This window comes from Ursus maritimus, unplaced genomic scaffold, assembly GCF_017311325.1.
Source record: "Ursus maritimus isolate PB19 unplaced genomic scaffold, ASM1731132v1 scaffold_25, whole genome shotgun sequence".
Taxonomy (NCBI): Eukaryota; Metazoa; Chordata; class Mammalia; order Carnivora; family Ursidae; genus Ursus; species Ursus maritimus.
This window is the reverse complement of record NW_024425008.1, coordinates 39,820,522-39,838,386: the sequence shown is the minus strand read 5'-3', so window position 1 is coordinate 39,838,386 and position 17,865 is coordinate 39,820,522. Positions and strand designations below refer to the sequence as shown.

The 17,865-nt window shown below is 43.5% G+C and overlaps 1 protein-coding gene across 1 annotated transcript; it reads right to left on the bottom strand.

Moving 5' to 3' along the window:
* Positions 1–294: 294 nt before the first annotated feature.
* PTGDR (prostaglandin D2 receptor) lies at positions 295–8,550 on the bottom strand. The gene is made up of 2 exons (XM_040641832.1): positions 7,364–8,550; positions 295–547 (listed from the first exon to the last, which is right to left on the bottom strand). Exons 1-2 carry the CDS (start codon positions 8,513–8,515, stop codon positions 308–310), a joined length of 1,392 nt encoding a protein of 463 aa, XP_040497766.1. The 5' UTR covers positions 8,516–8,550; the 3' UTR covers positions 295–307.
* Between the last annotated feature and the right edge of the window lie 9,315 nt (positions 8,551–17,865).

The window sequence follows — 17,865 nt, the reverse complement described above, 5'->3', positions numbered from 1 at the left end:
ATTAGGGACACTAAGCACAAACATTGGAACAATTAATATCATCGCTTTAAGACTTTTAACATTGGTTACAATATGTGAAATTGTAGTTGCTCTTAACAACTCGAACTGAGCTGGCTCATGAATACAGAATGACCGCACGTTGTTAAAGATGTTATCAAATAGTTTTGAAAATACATTAAATGTTTTGTTACAGGAGATAACTTTCAAATTGTAAGGGTTTTTTTCTGTTTGTTTTTTTTAACATGGTTCTTTGACAGAAAATGTAACATATTCCTCAGCTTACCAGAGACTGGGTGGTAACACAGTGTCACAGACTGGACTCCATGTTAGTTCGACAGGAATTGTTGGGACAATTTCTGTACATAAGAGGCCTTATGAAAATCTTGTGAAAAAACATCCGAAATACTGGTGTTCTGAAAATTATGAAAATCCAAGGGTCCACAATGGAAATTACAGACAGAAAACGCAAGGCTCGGAGGTCTTCCATTTCTTCAGAGGTTCCATCTTTCTCATGGACGGTTTTAAATGCTCCATAGTAAGCACGATACTGTTATAAAGAAAAACATCCCATTATGATATTGAAAGGTTGATGGCAGAAATAAATGCACTTACCTTACTTTCGAAACATTAATTTTTTATGAACATGGCAACTCAGCATGGAAGATTCATTTTTTGTAAATGTATAAGCCGTAAAGGCCACAGCAGGTGGAGGGCTGAGCTGAAAGCAGTGGAAGGGACGTACTCCTGGGAGCCCGGGTCTCCATCCCTGGAGGCTGTTCTGACTGCTGTGAGGCTGCAGGGCTGGAGTCTCCAGGTCCCACCACGCAGGGGAGGAACTGAGGTGGGGCAAATCCAGTCCCCTGAATCTTTTACAAAACAGGGTCAGCACACTCCCATAAACACAGAGGTTCTCTTTTCTTCAGTTCTCCCTCCTTCCTTTCTTTCTTTCTGTCTTCTGACTAGTTCCTGTCCTCTTATTAGCTCAGAAATAAGCCTTACTTGTGAAATATCACGTGTATGGAGACAACAATGATACAGAAACTTTTAATCAATGTGCGGAGACAGGAAATACTCCAGTGAGAAGATTGGAGGAGACTTGTTTAACTCATGTGAATTCTTATTCTTAGAATAGATGGTTACCTTTCTGTGGTTGACACCCTCTTTCCAGACTAGAACACAGACACACACACAGACACACAGACACACAGACACACACACACACACACACAGAAATATAAGCCTACTTACTTGTGCCTGACTGCCTCTATTGTCTTGATCTTCCCTGAGGTGTCAGGGCTCCTTGGAACCCTGCAAACTGCCCTCTCCCATGGCTTTTCCCACCATTAAGCCTAATGGACAACACTTCAGCTAGTATTATAGTTGCCTCCCACTCTGTGGGAGGCCAGCCATTCCTTTCCCCATGCCCACTGAGATTTTAGCCTGCTTACTTGTGCCTGACTGCCTCTATTGTCTTGATCTTCCCTGAGGTGTCAGGGCTCCTTGGAACCCTGCAAACTGCCCTCTCCCATGGCTTTTCCCACCATTAAGCCTAATGGACAACACTTCAGCTAGTATTATAGTTGCCTCCCACTCTGTTGGAGGCCAGCCATTCCTTTCCCCATGCCCACTGAGATTTTAAATCCATAATGGGACAAAATGGACTCTAATGGGACAGAAAATATGTAAACTCAACATCTGTGGAAGGGGATATGAATAACTGCCCAGACCAGACCTATCTGGGGCAATCAAGGAATATGAGATGTGTTTTCCCATAATTGTTTCCTTACCTTTTGCTCTCTTTTTTATAGAGCATTTCAGCAGGCTCAGACATTCCCATCTATCACACTTGGAAGATATACTTATGGGGCACCTGGGTCTCAGCAGTTAAGCATCTGACTTCAGGGCAGGTCATGATCTCAGGGTCCTGGGATTGAACCCCGAGTCGGGCTCCACATCAGCAGGGAGTCTGCTTGTCTCTTTCCCTTTCCCTCTGTCCCTCCCCCTGCTTGTGCTCACTCTCTCTCTCAAATAAAATCTTTAAAAAAAAGAAGATCTGCTCATACCTGAATACCCTCTCCCATCATCATCGATTACTACTACTACTGCTACCGGCTAGTGCCCAAGTAGGGCTCACTATATCCAGGCACTGTGCTAAGCATTTTATTTTAAAAACTTCTTTTCACTCTCACAAAAATCCTGTGAAGTAAGGATGATTGTTATCTCCATTTCACAGATGTGGAAACTGAACATTTACTTTCAGATCTCTGGGATTTTACTGCCAAAATCCTAGCTCCGTTCAAGGTCTGTCTCAAATACTACGCCCTTCAGGAAACCTCTCTGAGGTAGTGGCTCAGCCCATTCGCTTTAGAGTCTGACCATGCGGTTGGATGAAATCCTCTCACCGGCTGTGTGTAGTCGGGCAAGTTACTCCATTTCCTCATCTACACAATGGGGATAATTCTACCTTCCCTCTGTGACTGTTAGTACGTCTGAATAAGATGGTATGAGTAAGACCTTGACGACAGGTCCTAGCACATAATAAGAACTCAAAAGTTTGCTATTATTATTTTTTCAATTACTAGTGACTCCTTTTCTCCTCTAAACTCCCTTATGGCCCCAATCACTCCATCCCTCACCCAGTATTTCAGCTTACATGGGCAGATGTGATATTTTTCTTATTTTATATCCCCACAACGAAGTACGGTGTCTTAAATGTTGTAGGACCAGCTACATGCTGAATTTGATCAATGGTTGACGATAGGCTATACACTTAAGTTGATTTAAAAAGCAAATACTTTAAGTAAGTTTGTTTTTACACTTGTTCCTTCCTCTTGAAAGTGGAGTACGGTGAAATATAATTCCAACTATTTCAGAATACTTGATTAGTTGGGATCTGAGTAATGAATTACATCTACATAACTAAAACCATTTTATTTCTATGCAGTATTTATCCATGCCAATTCTATTGCATATAATTAGGTTATTTGTATTTTCAAGTCACTTGATTTATATTAGAAATGTGTTGTTCTACCCCTGGCTTTTTAATTTTTATTTTTAGAGTTTACTAAAAATGTGACAGAAATTAATTCATTCATGACAGTGATCAAAGTACATAGTCTATTAATTCTGAAAAAGGTATCAATTTGAACACAATTTAGACTTTCAAAATATCTCTGTTGTTCAATACTATTCTCTAGAACACACTTTATAAATGCTCCTATAAAAGATGGCTAGATTAGGGGCGCCTGGGTGGCACAGCGGTTAAGTGTCTGCCTTAGGCTCAGGGCGTGATCCCGGCGTTATGGGATCGAGCCCCACATCAGGCTCCTCCGCTGGGAGCCTGCTTCTTCCTCTCCCACTCCCCCTGCTTGTGTTCCCTCTCTCGCTGGCTGTCTCTATCTCTGTCAAATAAATAAATAAAATCTTTAAAAAAAAAAGATGGCTAGATTAATGAATAACCTCAGAATATATGTACTGCATGTTTAAAGTAGTTCAATTTACACAGGGAATTGGTGTGAGCAGAGCTCCCTCTATTGGATTTAGGAGTCCATGAAAAAAATGTTGCTGTTGCCAATTTGCTGGAGATTCACGTAGCTGGATACCCCTGCTGAGGAGAGCTCTCTGGATTCTAATGCCCCTTCCGCCGAGTTCATCCATCACAACATCCTAGACCTCATTCTTTAAATCCACTTTCTACCCTTTTCCCTGGGCCCATGTCTTGCCCACCATCCCTTACATACCTCAGTCACCTTCCTTCTTTTTGCCCACCAGAATGAAAGACATACATGAGTTATCTCAATGGCTTCATGCAGGATGTCCTCCATCACGTTCCTGACTCCATGATTCTGATGTATGCAATTACACAAGCTCATACTTATCTTTACCTGGCTTGTAAACCTCTCAAACTATTATGTCTAATCTATCATTAGATCCCTCTCTCATCTGTCCCTGCTCCCCTACCAACCTCCAATGCATTGTAGAGTTTCTAAGGTAAAATTAATTTTGATGAAAATATGTTATATGCATTAGAGAATGTGCTGCAAACGGCTTCTACAGCTCATCCCATATTCTCTGTATTTTCTTCCTGAGGTTTTCAAGTTGGAAATTTGAAAATTCAATTCGGATAAGTATTTTGCTCTAATGCAGCATTATAGCGAAATTCATTTAAAAAATCAAACCCCAATACACTTTTCATTGGCTTAATAAAATAAAATAGTCATGCTATGAGCAAGGTTTCTCTTTAAGGTTCTTTTCTCCCTTCATATATAGCCTTATTTTCCCCAATTACTAGATCCATTCCTTAGAAGAGTGATTTTCAAAGTGTGGGGGTTTCCAAAACTCTGTCAGCGTGTCTTCAGAGTCAAAACTATTTTCATAAAACAGAAATTATTTACCTTTTTCACTCACAGGTGTACAGGAAGTTTTACCAAGGATACCTGATGCGTAATGACATCATCACTCCCATGGCTAATGGAATACATACTGTGTATTCTTGTGTTTTCTATGCCTTTCTAAGGTAGTTGATTTTGGGTATTCACATATGTACATTTTCAGAGACTATTCTCAGTACTTCTGCACTCTTAACATGCTTTCTTCTGTTTTACCTGTAATAATCTCTATAATTTTATTATCATTCATTTAATCATTGTGAAAGCCCAAAGTTTTCCTTACACCTATGCAAAAACACAAGAAGTACGTTTCGTTAACTTGTTTTGCAATAATATTTAAAATGTTTATTTTAAATTTCTAATATGATAAAAACTGATAATGATCTACAAAACTAAAAGTTCTTTGCATCCTTAATAATTTTTAAGAGTGAAAAGGGGTCCTTAAACCAAAAAAATGTTAGAAAATCACTGCATTAGAAAATAATGTGCATTGGGTGATGAATGGAAGTTTTGGATCACTATATTGTACACCGGAAACTAATACTACACTCTATGTTTACTAACTGGAATTTAAATTAAAAATTTTTTTAAAAAGAAAATAATGCTATTTCCTGAGGAGATCATATTTCGTGGTTAATTTTCTATGTCCAGCAGGTAATAATAACAAATGGAAATCATAACTAGTAATAATAGTACTAATTTTTGAGGCCAGGCACCTGGTTAGGTGCTCTCTCTATATATTACTTCAAATCTTCATAACTATTTTATAGGGCAAGTATGGTTATCCTTGTAACGGATCCAAAAACTGACGTTAGAAAAGATAAATAAGCCACTGTCACAGCTGGTAAGTGATGAAGACTAATTCAAACCCATGCTTTATGCTAAAGCCCTTATCCCTCCTAGAAAGTTATAGTTCCTGTGAAGAAAGCTGTCTCCATTGCATATCTTTGGAATGTTACAGTTTTTTATAAAATCATTTTCAAACCCATTATTTCCTTCCATCCTCACAATCCCCTATTAGTTATTTATTCAAGTCCCCTGAGAGACATGTCCAAATGCAATGCTCTCGTATTATGCTCTGTTATGTTCTTGTCTGCATTATTATTACTACGACATTCAAACTGAGGACATAATATGTATGCATTTGGCTACTGTCTGCTTTTTCACAGCATAGATAAATAAGGCTATGAGTTTTGAGCAGAGGTCTTGAAACATTCTCTGTAAGGAGCCCAGGAGTAAATATTTTAAGTTTTATAGAATAAGAGGCAAAGGGTGAGTATTTGGTAGGTACTTTTATAGCAAGAGAGAAAACACATTTCCACAACTTTCATTGATGAAATTTAAAATGTAATAATAATCAAGTACTTTTGGGGGGATAATTCATGTCTACCATGGAGAAAAATCAAAGCCTTTTTTTTTCTTGGAATAGAATTTGAGTTAATTGGAGTTTAGAATTCCTATGCACTCTCATCACACTGATGGCAAAATCGGTTCATTTGCAAAAGCAACTCTTAATTCCACCCACTGTACAAAAACAGCAGCAGGACGGATTTGGATTGTGGGCTGTGGTTTGCCAGCTCCTGCTTTGAAGTGTGGTTCTCCAGATGGGATCCCTGGGCCAGCAGGTTTCACCTCACCTGGGAACCTGTTAAGAATAAGAATTCTTCCAAAACATCTGCATCAGAAACTGGGGTGGGGGGGGTGGGCCCAGCCATCTGTGTTTTTAAAAGCCCTTTGGTGATTCCCAGCAGGCTAAAGTTTGAGAACCACTGCTAAATATCTATCCCTGTATCTTCTCTATTCATATAGATATAGATTTATTTATTCATTTTGGGGAATTCTGATCTTAACCCTGCATGATGATGCCACAGACAACTCTTTTCCCACACATTAAGTCCTTCGTTTTAGGAAAATCACAATGTATTCCACCTTTATCCAATCTTGAAAGTAACATCCAAAATTGCTACATTGCCATAAGAAACTTAACAGTCCTATTCACAGAAGTCTCAGCGTTCAAAGGCACTGAATTGGCAATGAATTTATTTAAATGCTGTTCGTGTTGAACAAGTACGCTGGGGCTTGGGGAGAGGAGCAACACTCAAAAAGTCTCCTCAGCATCTGCCGCTGCCAGAAGTCTTGGCCTGGACCCCAGGAGGAAATGAAATGCCTTCAGAACGACTCGTAATTCAATCTCCACCACCACCCCCGTTAGTAAACTGAAACCCGAGATAATGACTTTCATGTCACCTCGCTTGCCTAGACAGACACAAGACCTGTCAAAGCAGGTTATCAGAACGACACCACTGGCTAAACCGTACGTACCTACAACACCTGCCTGTCCAAACAGCCTCTCCGCCTCTATCGCCACCATCCCCCGCGGCGGCAGCTCCCAGCAGCCGCCACTCCTCAAAGTTTCCGTAGGAGTTTTCAAAAAAACTCTATCTTTAGTCTCTCACCTGTGCAAATCACTCTGGCATGATTACACCTTCCCTTATTCTCTTTACACGCCAACACCTGGGGAAAAACTCCCAGGTGCATTAGCCCATATCACGAGCCATTAAAAGCATGGGCGGGTCTAAGAAAGAAGACTACCTAGCCACCGGGAAGGAAAGGACGCGTCCTGCCAAGGAGGAACCAAATTCTGCTCCTCAAAATTCTGAGGCGAAAAATAACCCCGAGAGCTTCCCAGAGGAAAGAAGAGAGGAGGGGGGTACTGCTAACCGGAGAGGTTTCGTGGGACTAGGAAGACACCATCAGACTCGGTCTTTCCCTTCCCTGTTCGGGCTCGACAAATGCGGTTCCATGTCCTCGGGGCTGTGGAGGGAACGAGATCTCGGGAGCGCCACAACAAACCTTCCCGGCCCAGGGCGCACGCAGCTCCTGCTGCGCGGCGCCCACCACGCTCCACCCTTCCTCCCGCACCCGCGGCCGGCCGCCCTCCACTGCCCCCGCAGCCGCGGCGCGAACGGACTCACTATTAAAGGCAGGGAGCACAGAGTGAAGAGCACGGTCATGAGCGCCAGCAGCAGCAGGTGGTCCAGCTCCTCCAGGGGCTGCGCGGCCGCCTCCTTCTCGTCGGCGCCCGGCTCCACGCGGTCCCGAGTGCCGGAGCGCGGGCGCCGCCGCAGCCGCCGGTGCATCGCGTAGAGGTTGCGCATGGCGCTCAAGTTGCACAGCACGATGGCGAGGACCAGCAGCGCCATGAGGCTGGCGTAGAGCACGGAGTAGCCCAGCACCGACATTGAGCGCTCCTCGTGCACCATCTGGATGAAGCACCAGGTGCCAGGACAGTACTGCACGAACTTCCCGAAGCCCGCGAAGGGCAGCGCGCAGAAAGCCAGGCAGAAGGCGCCCACGACCGGAGCCACGAGCGCGCCGCGGCGCAGGGTGATGTGCCGTCGGTAGAAAAAGGGGTGCCCCAAGGACAGCCAGCACTCCAGGGCCATGGCCAGGAGCTGCAGCGTCGAGGCGAGCCCAAAGAAGGACATGAAGAAGGCGAAGGCTTGGCACAGCGAGCTGCCCGACGCGGGCGCCAGTCCCCACAGGCTCCGGTTTTGCGCGTAGGCGGCGAGCACGAAGGGGCTCACGAGGGATTTGCCCAGCAAGTCTGTGACCGTCAGGCAGCACACTAGCACGTAGAAGACCGAAGGCGGCGGGCGCGGCGGGCACGACCCCAGCCCCGAGCGCGCCAGCAGCCCCAGGGCCAGCAGGTTGCCCAGGAGGCCCGCGCTGAAGAGCACCCCGCCCATCGTCGCCGAGTTGCCCTTCTCCACCGAAGTGCTGTTGTGGCAGCGGTAGAGCGGCGGCCGCATGGTGGGCGGCGCAGCGGGCAGGAGCCGGGCTGAGAGAGGGCCAGGGCTCCGGCGTCTGCGTGTGGGAACCCCCGCGGCTCCGCGCGGGACTTCGGACGAGAGGCAGCTCCACGGGCGCGGGGCTGTTCCGCACGGCAGGCGCCTCCTATCTAAACTCTGGGTCACACCCCGCCTCTCGGGGCGGGCCGCGCGGCCGCGTGCGCACCCCAAGCTGGCTTTGCGGAGCCCGCAGCGGCAGCGCAAAGATCTCCGCGCTGACGCGCCGGTCCGAGAAGAGACAAGCCCTCGTGCCCAGAGTCGGAAAGAAAGAAACATAGCCAGAGACTGAGCACCCGAGGCCGGCCCTTCCTACAAGGCAAGAGAACTGCTGAAGTGGAGGGGAGATTAAGCCACAGCCGCTAGGGAGGAGAGGGCGTGAGGAGGAGGTCGTGGCGGAGCCCTGGGAGACGCGAGGAGGGGAGGCTGAGAAAAACCACCAGTTTTTGAATTAGTGGGGTAAGGAGGGGTAAAGGTAACCCACATGTGTATAATACTTAAGCCTTGGCGTGCATCGTCTTCCAGGTCCGTGCAAGCTGAACAATGATCTTTGTTGTATAGGGAAGGAAAGTGAGACCTTGCGTGGTTAAGCCCTCTTTGCCCAAGGTGACAGAGCCAGTAAGTGGCAGAAGCGGACCTGGAACCGGGATCTTGTATTCATGGAGTCCATCGGTCTTGCTTTCATGCCTTCTCCTCTGGAGAGATTGGCTAGATTTCGGGGAAGTGGCTCCAGGAAAAACCAAGAAGAGATGCTGGCCCTGGGTACCATGAATCACAATGGTTGTGTATAGACAGTGGGAGGAGTATGGTTAAGAGCACTAATGCTGTTATCATACAGACCTGGGTTCAAGTCCTGATTCTGCCTGCCCCTCACTGCTTTTGTGACCCTGAGGGACTTGCTTAACTTCTGGAGAGAGAATCTCTAGCCAGCCTGCTTGGCTCTTCTGGGGCTTAGGGATAACATTTGTAAAGTGCAGACACCTAGCAAGTACTAGGTACAATGCAATTGTCAGGATTCTCACCTGTTTTTGGAAGTCTGTTTTAGCTGAAATTTAACTGTATTTTTTAGCATGGATTTTGAAACCAGAAAACAACAGACTTGATTTAGAGCTTTCTCACTCTGTTTTGTGACTACTAGAAAACATTTGTTCCCTTCTGGCTTTTGACTTCCCTGCATCATAGAGACAAGGCAGTTCATGCCGATAAGTGTGATTTCTTTCTTTAACCCTTGGTAAGCTGGGAGAGCAACTGGTGTTGAGTGCGGAATTTGAGTGGGATTACCGAGACCATATTACACAAGCAAGTAGATTATGCTTGGCTTCAAGAAGCTCCTTCTTAGGCTCAGTGATTGTTTTGATGGATAGACTCAGGGGGAGAGAGCAAGGCTCTTGAGCTTTCGATGTAAAAGCCAGAGAAGCTGCCTCCAGACTGAAAGCTTGGCCAGAAATTCAGGCCATGGGATCGAGATGAAGAGTCCAAGCTTTGGAATTGGATAGTTCTGGAATTGGATAGCTGTGACCCTGGGTTAGTTTACTCAATCTCTCTAAGTAAATCTCCTTGCAAATAGGATATGGGATTTATGCTGACCTCCTAGGGTTGCTGTGAAGTTGCAAAAACCCAATGTGTTTGGCAAAGAGTAATAATATCAACAATAATAATAATTAACATTTATAGACCTTTATACATGCTAGGCACTTTCAAATCCTTTCACGTCTGTTGATTCAGTTAATAAAAGGCCTTCCACAGGGTGAGTTCCCTTGTCTTCTACCTTCTCCCAGTCATCCCCACCTCCAGCCCTTAATGAAGAATGAAGGGTTTAGAGGAGCACCACTTGAGTTGATGAAGTGGAAGAAGGAGCAGGGTCTAAAACCAAGACACAAATCTGATGACATCTCAAGTCTCCTTTCCAGACAAATAGACACACACACACACACAAGCACACACACTCACAATTTACACTAATTATAGTGTGTTACCAGTTTCCTAAAATCCCACTGTGGTGCCCAGAGGATGCCCAATGGACTCTAGCTTAAGAAACCTCCCCTAAGGACGTTGTCCAGGGGGGTTCTCTGAAGCACACCTACTCCAATTCTTTGCAGACTTGTTGTTCTGTTACAGCTGCCCTCACCTCTGTACCCCTTCCAAGATTAGTGCACAGGGAAAGAGGAGTCCACAAATGTAAGCAACTTTTTAGAAACAACTCCAAAGAGTGACTGAAGGGAGAGCTGTGATCCTTGATAGTGTTTATATACATCATGCGTCAAAGGTTGATGGCCTTGCATGGGTACAATTCAGGAAACCACATGTTTCCTCCTGGCTAACGTAACTGGCCTTTACCATGGGGTTTCCGGCTGCTTTCCTGCCCACTTTGCTCTTGTTCAGCCTGCTCAGTTCTCAGGCTTAACTTCAGAGTCTCCTAAGAATTCTGATTTTACAAATGTACTGTTCGGCCAAGAAAAGTGTAATTTGTTCACGCGTCATGCATTTTTTTGAGCTCTTACTTTGGTGCTGGGCATGGCAGGTGATGACGTATGTGGGCTCTCAGTGCACAGCAAATAATGGAAAGCAGATGTCCTGTGACTTTTACATAGTTACACATTTTTGTATCAGTTTTCAGAGTAATAAGGCTAAACTTTTTTTTCCGGTAAGAGGAAAACTTCTAATGAAAATGTCTTAGGCCCAGTTATATAGTAAATTATCTTAATTATTGGCAGAGCCGTACTAGGCGGCTTAATTGGCTTATAAAACAGTCTGGAAAGATATGCATGGCATAATGTGAATAGACAAATCTGAATATGTAATTATGATTTTGTAATTGTAAAAACCATATATGCTCATGGACAAGACCTGGAAGTCGAAGTAGGCAAAGGAAACTGACAAACTTGAGAAGGGATGGTAGAAAAACTTCTTTTGGGTTTCTGATATTTCCAATATAATATCTGTAATAGTTATCTCAAAAGATTTTAAACAGGAGGCAAGTGTATGTTCACAGCCTGGTTTTAGGGAGGGGAGGAGAAGGAAAATGAATAGTATTTCCTAGATCCTTCTTGACTCTGCTTCTAAATTGTATCCATCCCTCACTCCTAATGAACCGCAAGCAATACGTCAGGCTGTGGATTGTGAAAAGCAGAGAATGGAGAAGAGGAGAGCTAAAAAGCAAAGAACAAACTGGCTACCAATTTTGGATAGAGTATCTTCTGCATGCTCAAAGCCATGCTGGAAGAACGTTCTTCACATTCAGTAGGTGGGATGGTAGCACAGCAGCGTGCAGATGATGGGCAAGGTCTCTGGAGTCAGACTTGGTGAATTCAACTCTCAGCTTTGCCCTTTAATAGTTTTGTACCTTTGAGCGAACTTACCTTTCTAAACCTCAATTTCTTTGTTTGTAAAAATGAGGAGAGGACGGATAATTGTACTAAACCCGTGGGTAGCTGTGTGGCTGAAGTAAAAGAAGCCGCAGAGAGCGGTAGTTCTCACCCTGGCTGCATTCACCTGGAGAGAGCTTTAAACATTTTTGAGGCTTCAGCATCCCCAGCCAATTATATCAGACTCTCTGGGGATGTTTTCCTGGCTTCAGTATTTTTGAAAGTCCCCAGTTTGTTCCACTGCGCAGCTCAGGTGAGAACCACTACTAGTTCATGTTAGTGTGAAGCCCGGTGCTATGATATGCTTTGCAAGGCTCTGCCAGTGGGGTTAATGTTTTCATTCCTGCCAACCGCACCAAAGAAGTTTTTTTATCTCCCTTTTTGCAGGTAAAGAAGGTGAGACTCAGGTTAATAACTTCTTCAAGCTCACATAACTAACAAGTGATGAGGAAATAATGGCATCTAGATCTTTGGGATTCCTTAAGCTTCTGCTTTGGAGAAAAGGAAGAGCAGAGAAGATAAGAGAGTGAGAGAAAAAGAAAGGACTCTGCAGTTCCCTGTGTGCGCTCGGAAGTTGGGAGGCAGAGCTATCCCCGGGGTCAGATAGCATGTGTGTCCTCTACATTTCTGCTGGCCACATAATATCTTGTGACCATGTCAGCACAAATGTCATCTCAGCATCTGTTTGCTAGTTTTCAGGTAGTTTAGTAAAGTCTTCATTTTGTCTGATTCTGATTCCAGTTTTATAGTGTACTGCAACCTTTCATCCAGCAAGAAATTCCACTTTGATATCTTTTGCTGTCAGATTAAATCCTTCAGAGATTCTAGGGAATAGGAGTGTCTTGGCCAACCTTCGGTTGACCTCTTGTGTCCGCGTGAAAATCCGAATCAGAATCTCTGTATGTTCAGAACTTAGAGAAAACATACTCTAAGTTTTAGCCTGAATATAGTTTAAACCCTGAAGATCACGAATTTTTGAAAATGTCTTTGGGTGTTGACCTATGAGTAAATAAATGTAGAGTAATATATTTGTTAACTCAATTATAGGTTGTGACAGTTAACTGGATACTGAGGTTTTCTGGTATCTTGCTTGTGGTTCTAAGGGAAGTTATTGGAAGTGTGGCCAGTTCCCCGTGAAACAGACTCTGAGATGGAGATTAGCATGTAGGATATTTATTAGGGAGGGCTTTTGGATTGACATCTGTGAAAGGGAAGGAACAGAAGCAGGATTGGGCAGAGAGAGAAGTTGTGCTATGATACAGTTTCAATAAAAGGTCTTACCCAAACCAGCCAGAAACTCAGAAGCGGAAAGGGGCCCCAGGTTATCCTGAGTTGGAGGTGAGGGCCTTTACACCCTGGGGTGGGCCAGGCACTGGGGTCCAAGGGTAGGGCACATGGCCTTGGGTACAGCTAGTCTCTTGAGACAAAGCAGTACCTGGAGGAGGATGACAGCTAAGAGCTATGTGTCGGCATCTGGAGGAATAAGTCCTTTTGTCTGGGAGGCGATCTGCGTGGGACATCACAGTGACCACTACCGGGACAGTGCTGATGAGTGTCTCAGCTGAGACCCAGGGGCAGTGGCCCTAAAACTCCACCTATACCTATCTCAGCTTTAAAGGAGCCTCCCTAAACACATTTCTGGTGACCTGAGACAAGGTAGACCCATGCCTAGGTCATAGCACTCAACGCTATTTTTTAATTCATAGCATTTTTGATCTAGCTTTCCTTAGCATAGTCTTGAATTTTTATTTCATCTCTCTGATTACTCAACGGTCTTCTTCAGATTCTTCCCAGAAGTTCCTTACCCTAATCCCCAAGCCTAAGTGACCCATAGCATTTACTATATTATATTGTGTTGTATGTTTGCATGTTGAGGTGTGATTCTCTCAAGGGCAGGGTTCATGTCTTGTTCAACTTTGTCCCCCCACCCCCATGTCCCAGCACACACCGGTAGGCACACAGTAGGCTCTCAGTAAATGTTTACTGCATGAATGAGTAACCATGATACCTTCTATTTTTCCTTGTCTTGAAAGTCTCTATTCTTGAGTCTTAAACAATTTTGATCGCTGCTACTAAAAAGCAAAGATATTCTTCCATATTCAACTACCAGGCAGAAAGCCCAGCTCAAATAAATAAAGGTTGTATGCACATACAAGTCTGGGTCTCAAAACTGTTTCATGTACCTGGCTGTGGCTCTGGAGGGAAGACCTAAAGGAAATAGTTGTGATTGACTTTTGAAATCAGTTGTTTCTCTGTGTCCATGCTAATTTATATGGAAGATGAATTATTTAAAATAACACACATTCTTAGTAGGAAAACCTTAGGACAAACAACTGGGAGAGTTGGAAACTTCCAAGTTTAAGGATGAATTATGATACTCAATATGACTGGGGAGAGAGAAGGAGAGATTATCTGCTTTAAATGTTTCTGCGATCGTCATTGTGATAAATGTGCTCCTGTTACAAAGTAATGTGAATTGCACAAAAGCTATCCACAGGCACGCCACTTGTAACAGTAGTCCGTAAACGTCATCTAAGGGAGGAAATGTGGTAAAGGAATGTTGGAGACTTAGATTTAGAGTCTGCGGAGTGAATGAAATGAGCAAGAGAATTGTTGATCTGGGCAGTGAGACACTGTGATCTCTGTATGTCTTACAAACCTCATCTGTATCTTTCTTGTCCTTGGCAAAAAAATGTGATTGTGAACAACAACCAACAACTCAAATTTTGCAATTTTGGCTCTCTTGCGGATTTTATTTTTTTATTTTTATTTCAAAGATTTTATTTACTTGAGTGAGAGAGAGAGCACGAGCAGGGTGAGGGGCGGAGGGAGAAGCAGACTCTGCACTGAGCAGGGAGCCCGATGCAGGGCTCAATCCCGGAATTCTGGGATCATGACCTGAGCCGAAGGCAGGTACTTAACCAACTGAGCCACCCAGGCAACCGTCTTTGGAGATTTTAAATACAAATTCATCTTGAGCTTATCTCATCCATTTGCTTATCTCAGTAGTCTTCAAACTTCATTATTATTATTTTTTTACAACCGTAAAGGCTGATGAGTCTGATTGTGATTGGGAACTATTCTTATGTCATGGTTTATGACAACAATAGTAAGAGAAAAAAATATTGAGTGATAAACTTGTTATGGCAGAGAGTAAAGAAGAAATGCTAATCTTTGGCTTAGAGGACTGATCAAATGAAATTTTCTGCCCTGGACTGTACTGAGTCAAGGAGCAGGGACTGTGGCCTGTTCCAGTCATGCCTGCTGATTTGGCTAAGCCAGAATCCATTATTGAATTAGCTTAGCTGTGAGGCAGAGACTGCTAGTTGCCTACCAAATCCATTTCTTCTTCTTGCGCAGTCACATAAACTACATTTTCCTGCCTTCCTTGTCATCGTGTGTCGCCATATAACTACATGCCATGCTCCATACCCTTTTCCCATCTGCTAACTGAATGTAAAGCACTTTGAGTTACTAGGAAAATGTAAGCCAATATATGGAAAGAGCTTATGTCCTGGAATGACCATGGAGAAGGCTTGCTGTTGGCCAGGAACACACATTTCGGGTGTTGTGCAAGCAAATAAAAAAAAAAATACTATTGTCTAAGCTGATAAGAATTTAGAATTTATCTGTTAGAGCAGCTGGCATTAATCTAACAAACACAAACTTGTCAGCTTATATTTCATAAGGCCGACACTACTGCAAGAGAGGCTGGGAAATGTTGCCCCTTAGTTGTACACGTCACAACTTGGAATACAGTTGGAGTTGTGCTGGTAAGAAAGAAGGGGGGAATGGGACATTTGGTGCTCAGCCAGCAGTCTCTGCCACAATGTGTAATAGTTGAGATATCGCAAAGTGATTGAGGAAAATGAGGACTGAGAAAAAATCATTCCTTTGGCAACTAGACAGTCACTGATGACCTTTGGGAGCCCAGAGTAGAGCCATTAATAGATTGCAGTGGATGAAGGAGGCATGGGCCATGAGTCATTGGAAACAGCAGTTAGTTTGGGCTGTGAATGGAAAGAAAGAAATGAAAAGTTTCCGTAGCAGAGGAGTGAAGTAAAGGATTTTCAAACTGGAGTAAACTTGTTCACACTTTCAGACCTGACAAAGGAAAACCAGTAGAAAAACAGAATAAAATTCTGGAGAAAGAGATGACAGAAGAAAACTCAAAGATACTGGGATGGGTCTTGGCAGGGAAGAAGAGATCAGGAAAGGAAAAGAAAGATCTTCTCCCATGATAGGAGTTAAGAAAGGTGGTACATATAGAGACAGATATCTTGAGGGGAAAAGTTGGGCTCCATGGTAGAGCTGACCCTAAGTAGCCTCATTTGTTCATTCGCCAAAGACCATCGTAGACAGAGCTGTGAACGCGAAAGACGTGGTCCCTGCCTACATGGACAGAGAAGAGGTGATGATTAAGCAATAAATTACCTAAACAAGAAGAGTGAGGTGATGAGTTTGTCTTGAAGGTATAGAGTGTCAAGGGTATGAAATATGAGAAGAGTGGAGCAGCCAGTGTGGGGGAAGGCACTGAGACGCCACTAGGACGAAATGGTTAACAGCAGTGAGAGCACAGCTGCAAGGAGCATGAATTTGTAGTGAGTCCCTTAACATACTTTACTTTCTCAGTAAGCATGTTCTGTGACCCCAAGGCAGGAATGGAAAGAAAACACCCGGGTCTGTTCAGGGAGTATTCTGTCTCTAATGTTGTGTGGTAATTTTTGGAACCATGGTCCAAATAAGTGAAAATTCTATAAAATAAATTATTTAAAATCCATTAGTTTTATTATCTTTGCCTAAGTTGAAGAGAAAAAAACACTAATAGGGACAAGTTACACTTTGGTAAACATTAATTTTTATCATATGCAAGTTACTTTGAGCCCAGATTGAACATACATTAAAGAGTTCTTAATTTCTTGAGCACGGTTTGGAAAAAGTTAATGATTTTAAATTGAATCACTGTGATAGAAACCAACTGCTCACTAACCCAGTTTCATCTTTTTCCTGGGCACTCAGCTAGAGGACATCTCTCAGCCTCTCTTACATTCAGATGTGGCTGTTGCCTGAGTTCTGACGCACGGAATGTAGGTGGAAGTGACGTGTGCCACTTGCAGACTCCACCTACGAAAACTAGCCATTCGTGATCCTTTGGTCACTCTCTTCTTTCACCTGCTGGCTGAATGTAGAGCAACCAATGGAGGACTCTGAATACTAGGGATTGAAGGAGCCAGGCTCACTGAATTCCACATGAAAGGCTGCCCCCTGAAAATCCAGTTGAACTCTACCGAGCGCAAAGTAAACTATTGTGTTAGGCCTCTAAAATTCTGAGGCTTTCTTCCCCTAAGTAATCAAATTAGTAATCAGATGGGAAGTGGGCTTACTTAATAATAATTCAGTTGCCTAGTCAGAAAGATAGCAAGCCCTTCCTAACCTTAAATTTCTTTACACAAAATTTTAATACATACCAATTTACTTAATACCTTTCCTATAATTGTGAACATGTTGGATAACGTGTTTATATATTTCTAGTCACTGATATTAAAGATTAATGGGAAAGTTGCTAAGAGGAAAGGGAGATGAAGTATATGTCAGAGCCTGGGAGGAGGCCTTTGGAATGCAGCCATGGGGAAGTTAAAGAATCTGAAGCATATTTCTTCCTGGGCCTTGCACCTGCATTCCTGACACCACCATGGGGAGATGGCTAAACTGCCTGAGCAGCAGTGCACCAAGGTGAGCTGGAAGGAAGTTGTCAAGGGAATGCCCAGTTTTTTAAATCACAGGAACGGGGAAGGAGGGTTTGAGAAATACCCGAGTACCAACCTAGAAGTCTATACTCAGTGAAAATATTCTTCAAATCAGAGAAAAACAAAGACATTTCTCAGCACGGAAAAGCTAAGAGAATTCATCACTGGAAGATTCACACTAAAAGTAGTAAAGACAGTTCTTCAAGAGTGAGGAAAATGATTCCAGACAGAAAAACAGAAATGCAGGAAAGAAAGAGTAAACATGTGGATAAATCTAAATAAATACACACTCTGTAATGCAGTTATAATAATACCTTGTGCAGTTTAAATATGCATAGAACTAAGTGCAGGACAACAGCAGTACAAAAGGCATGAGAGGGTAGAGTTAAAATGTTTCCAGATTTTAACATCTAGGAAGTGGTAGAATTATTAATATATACACTACATAATAATAAGTCAAGAATGCGTACCATAATCTCTAGGGTAACTGCTAAAGGATAACAAAAGAATATACAAC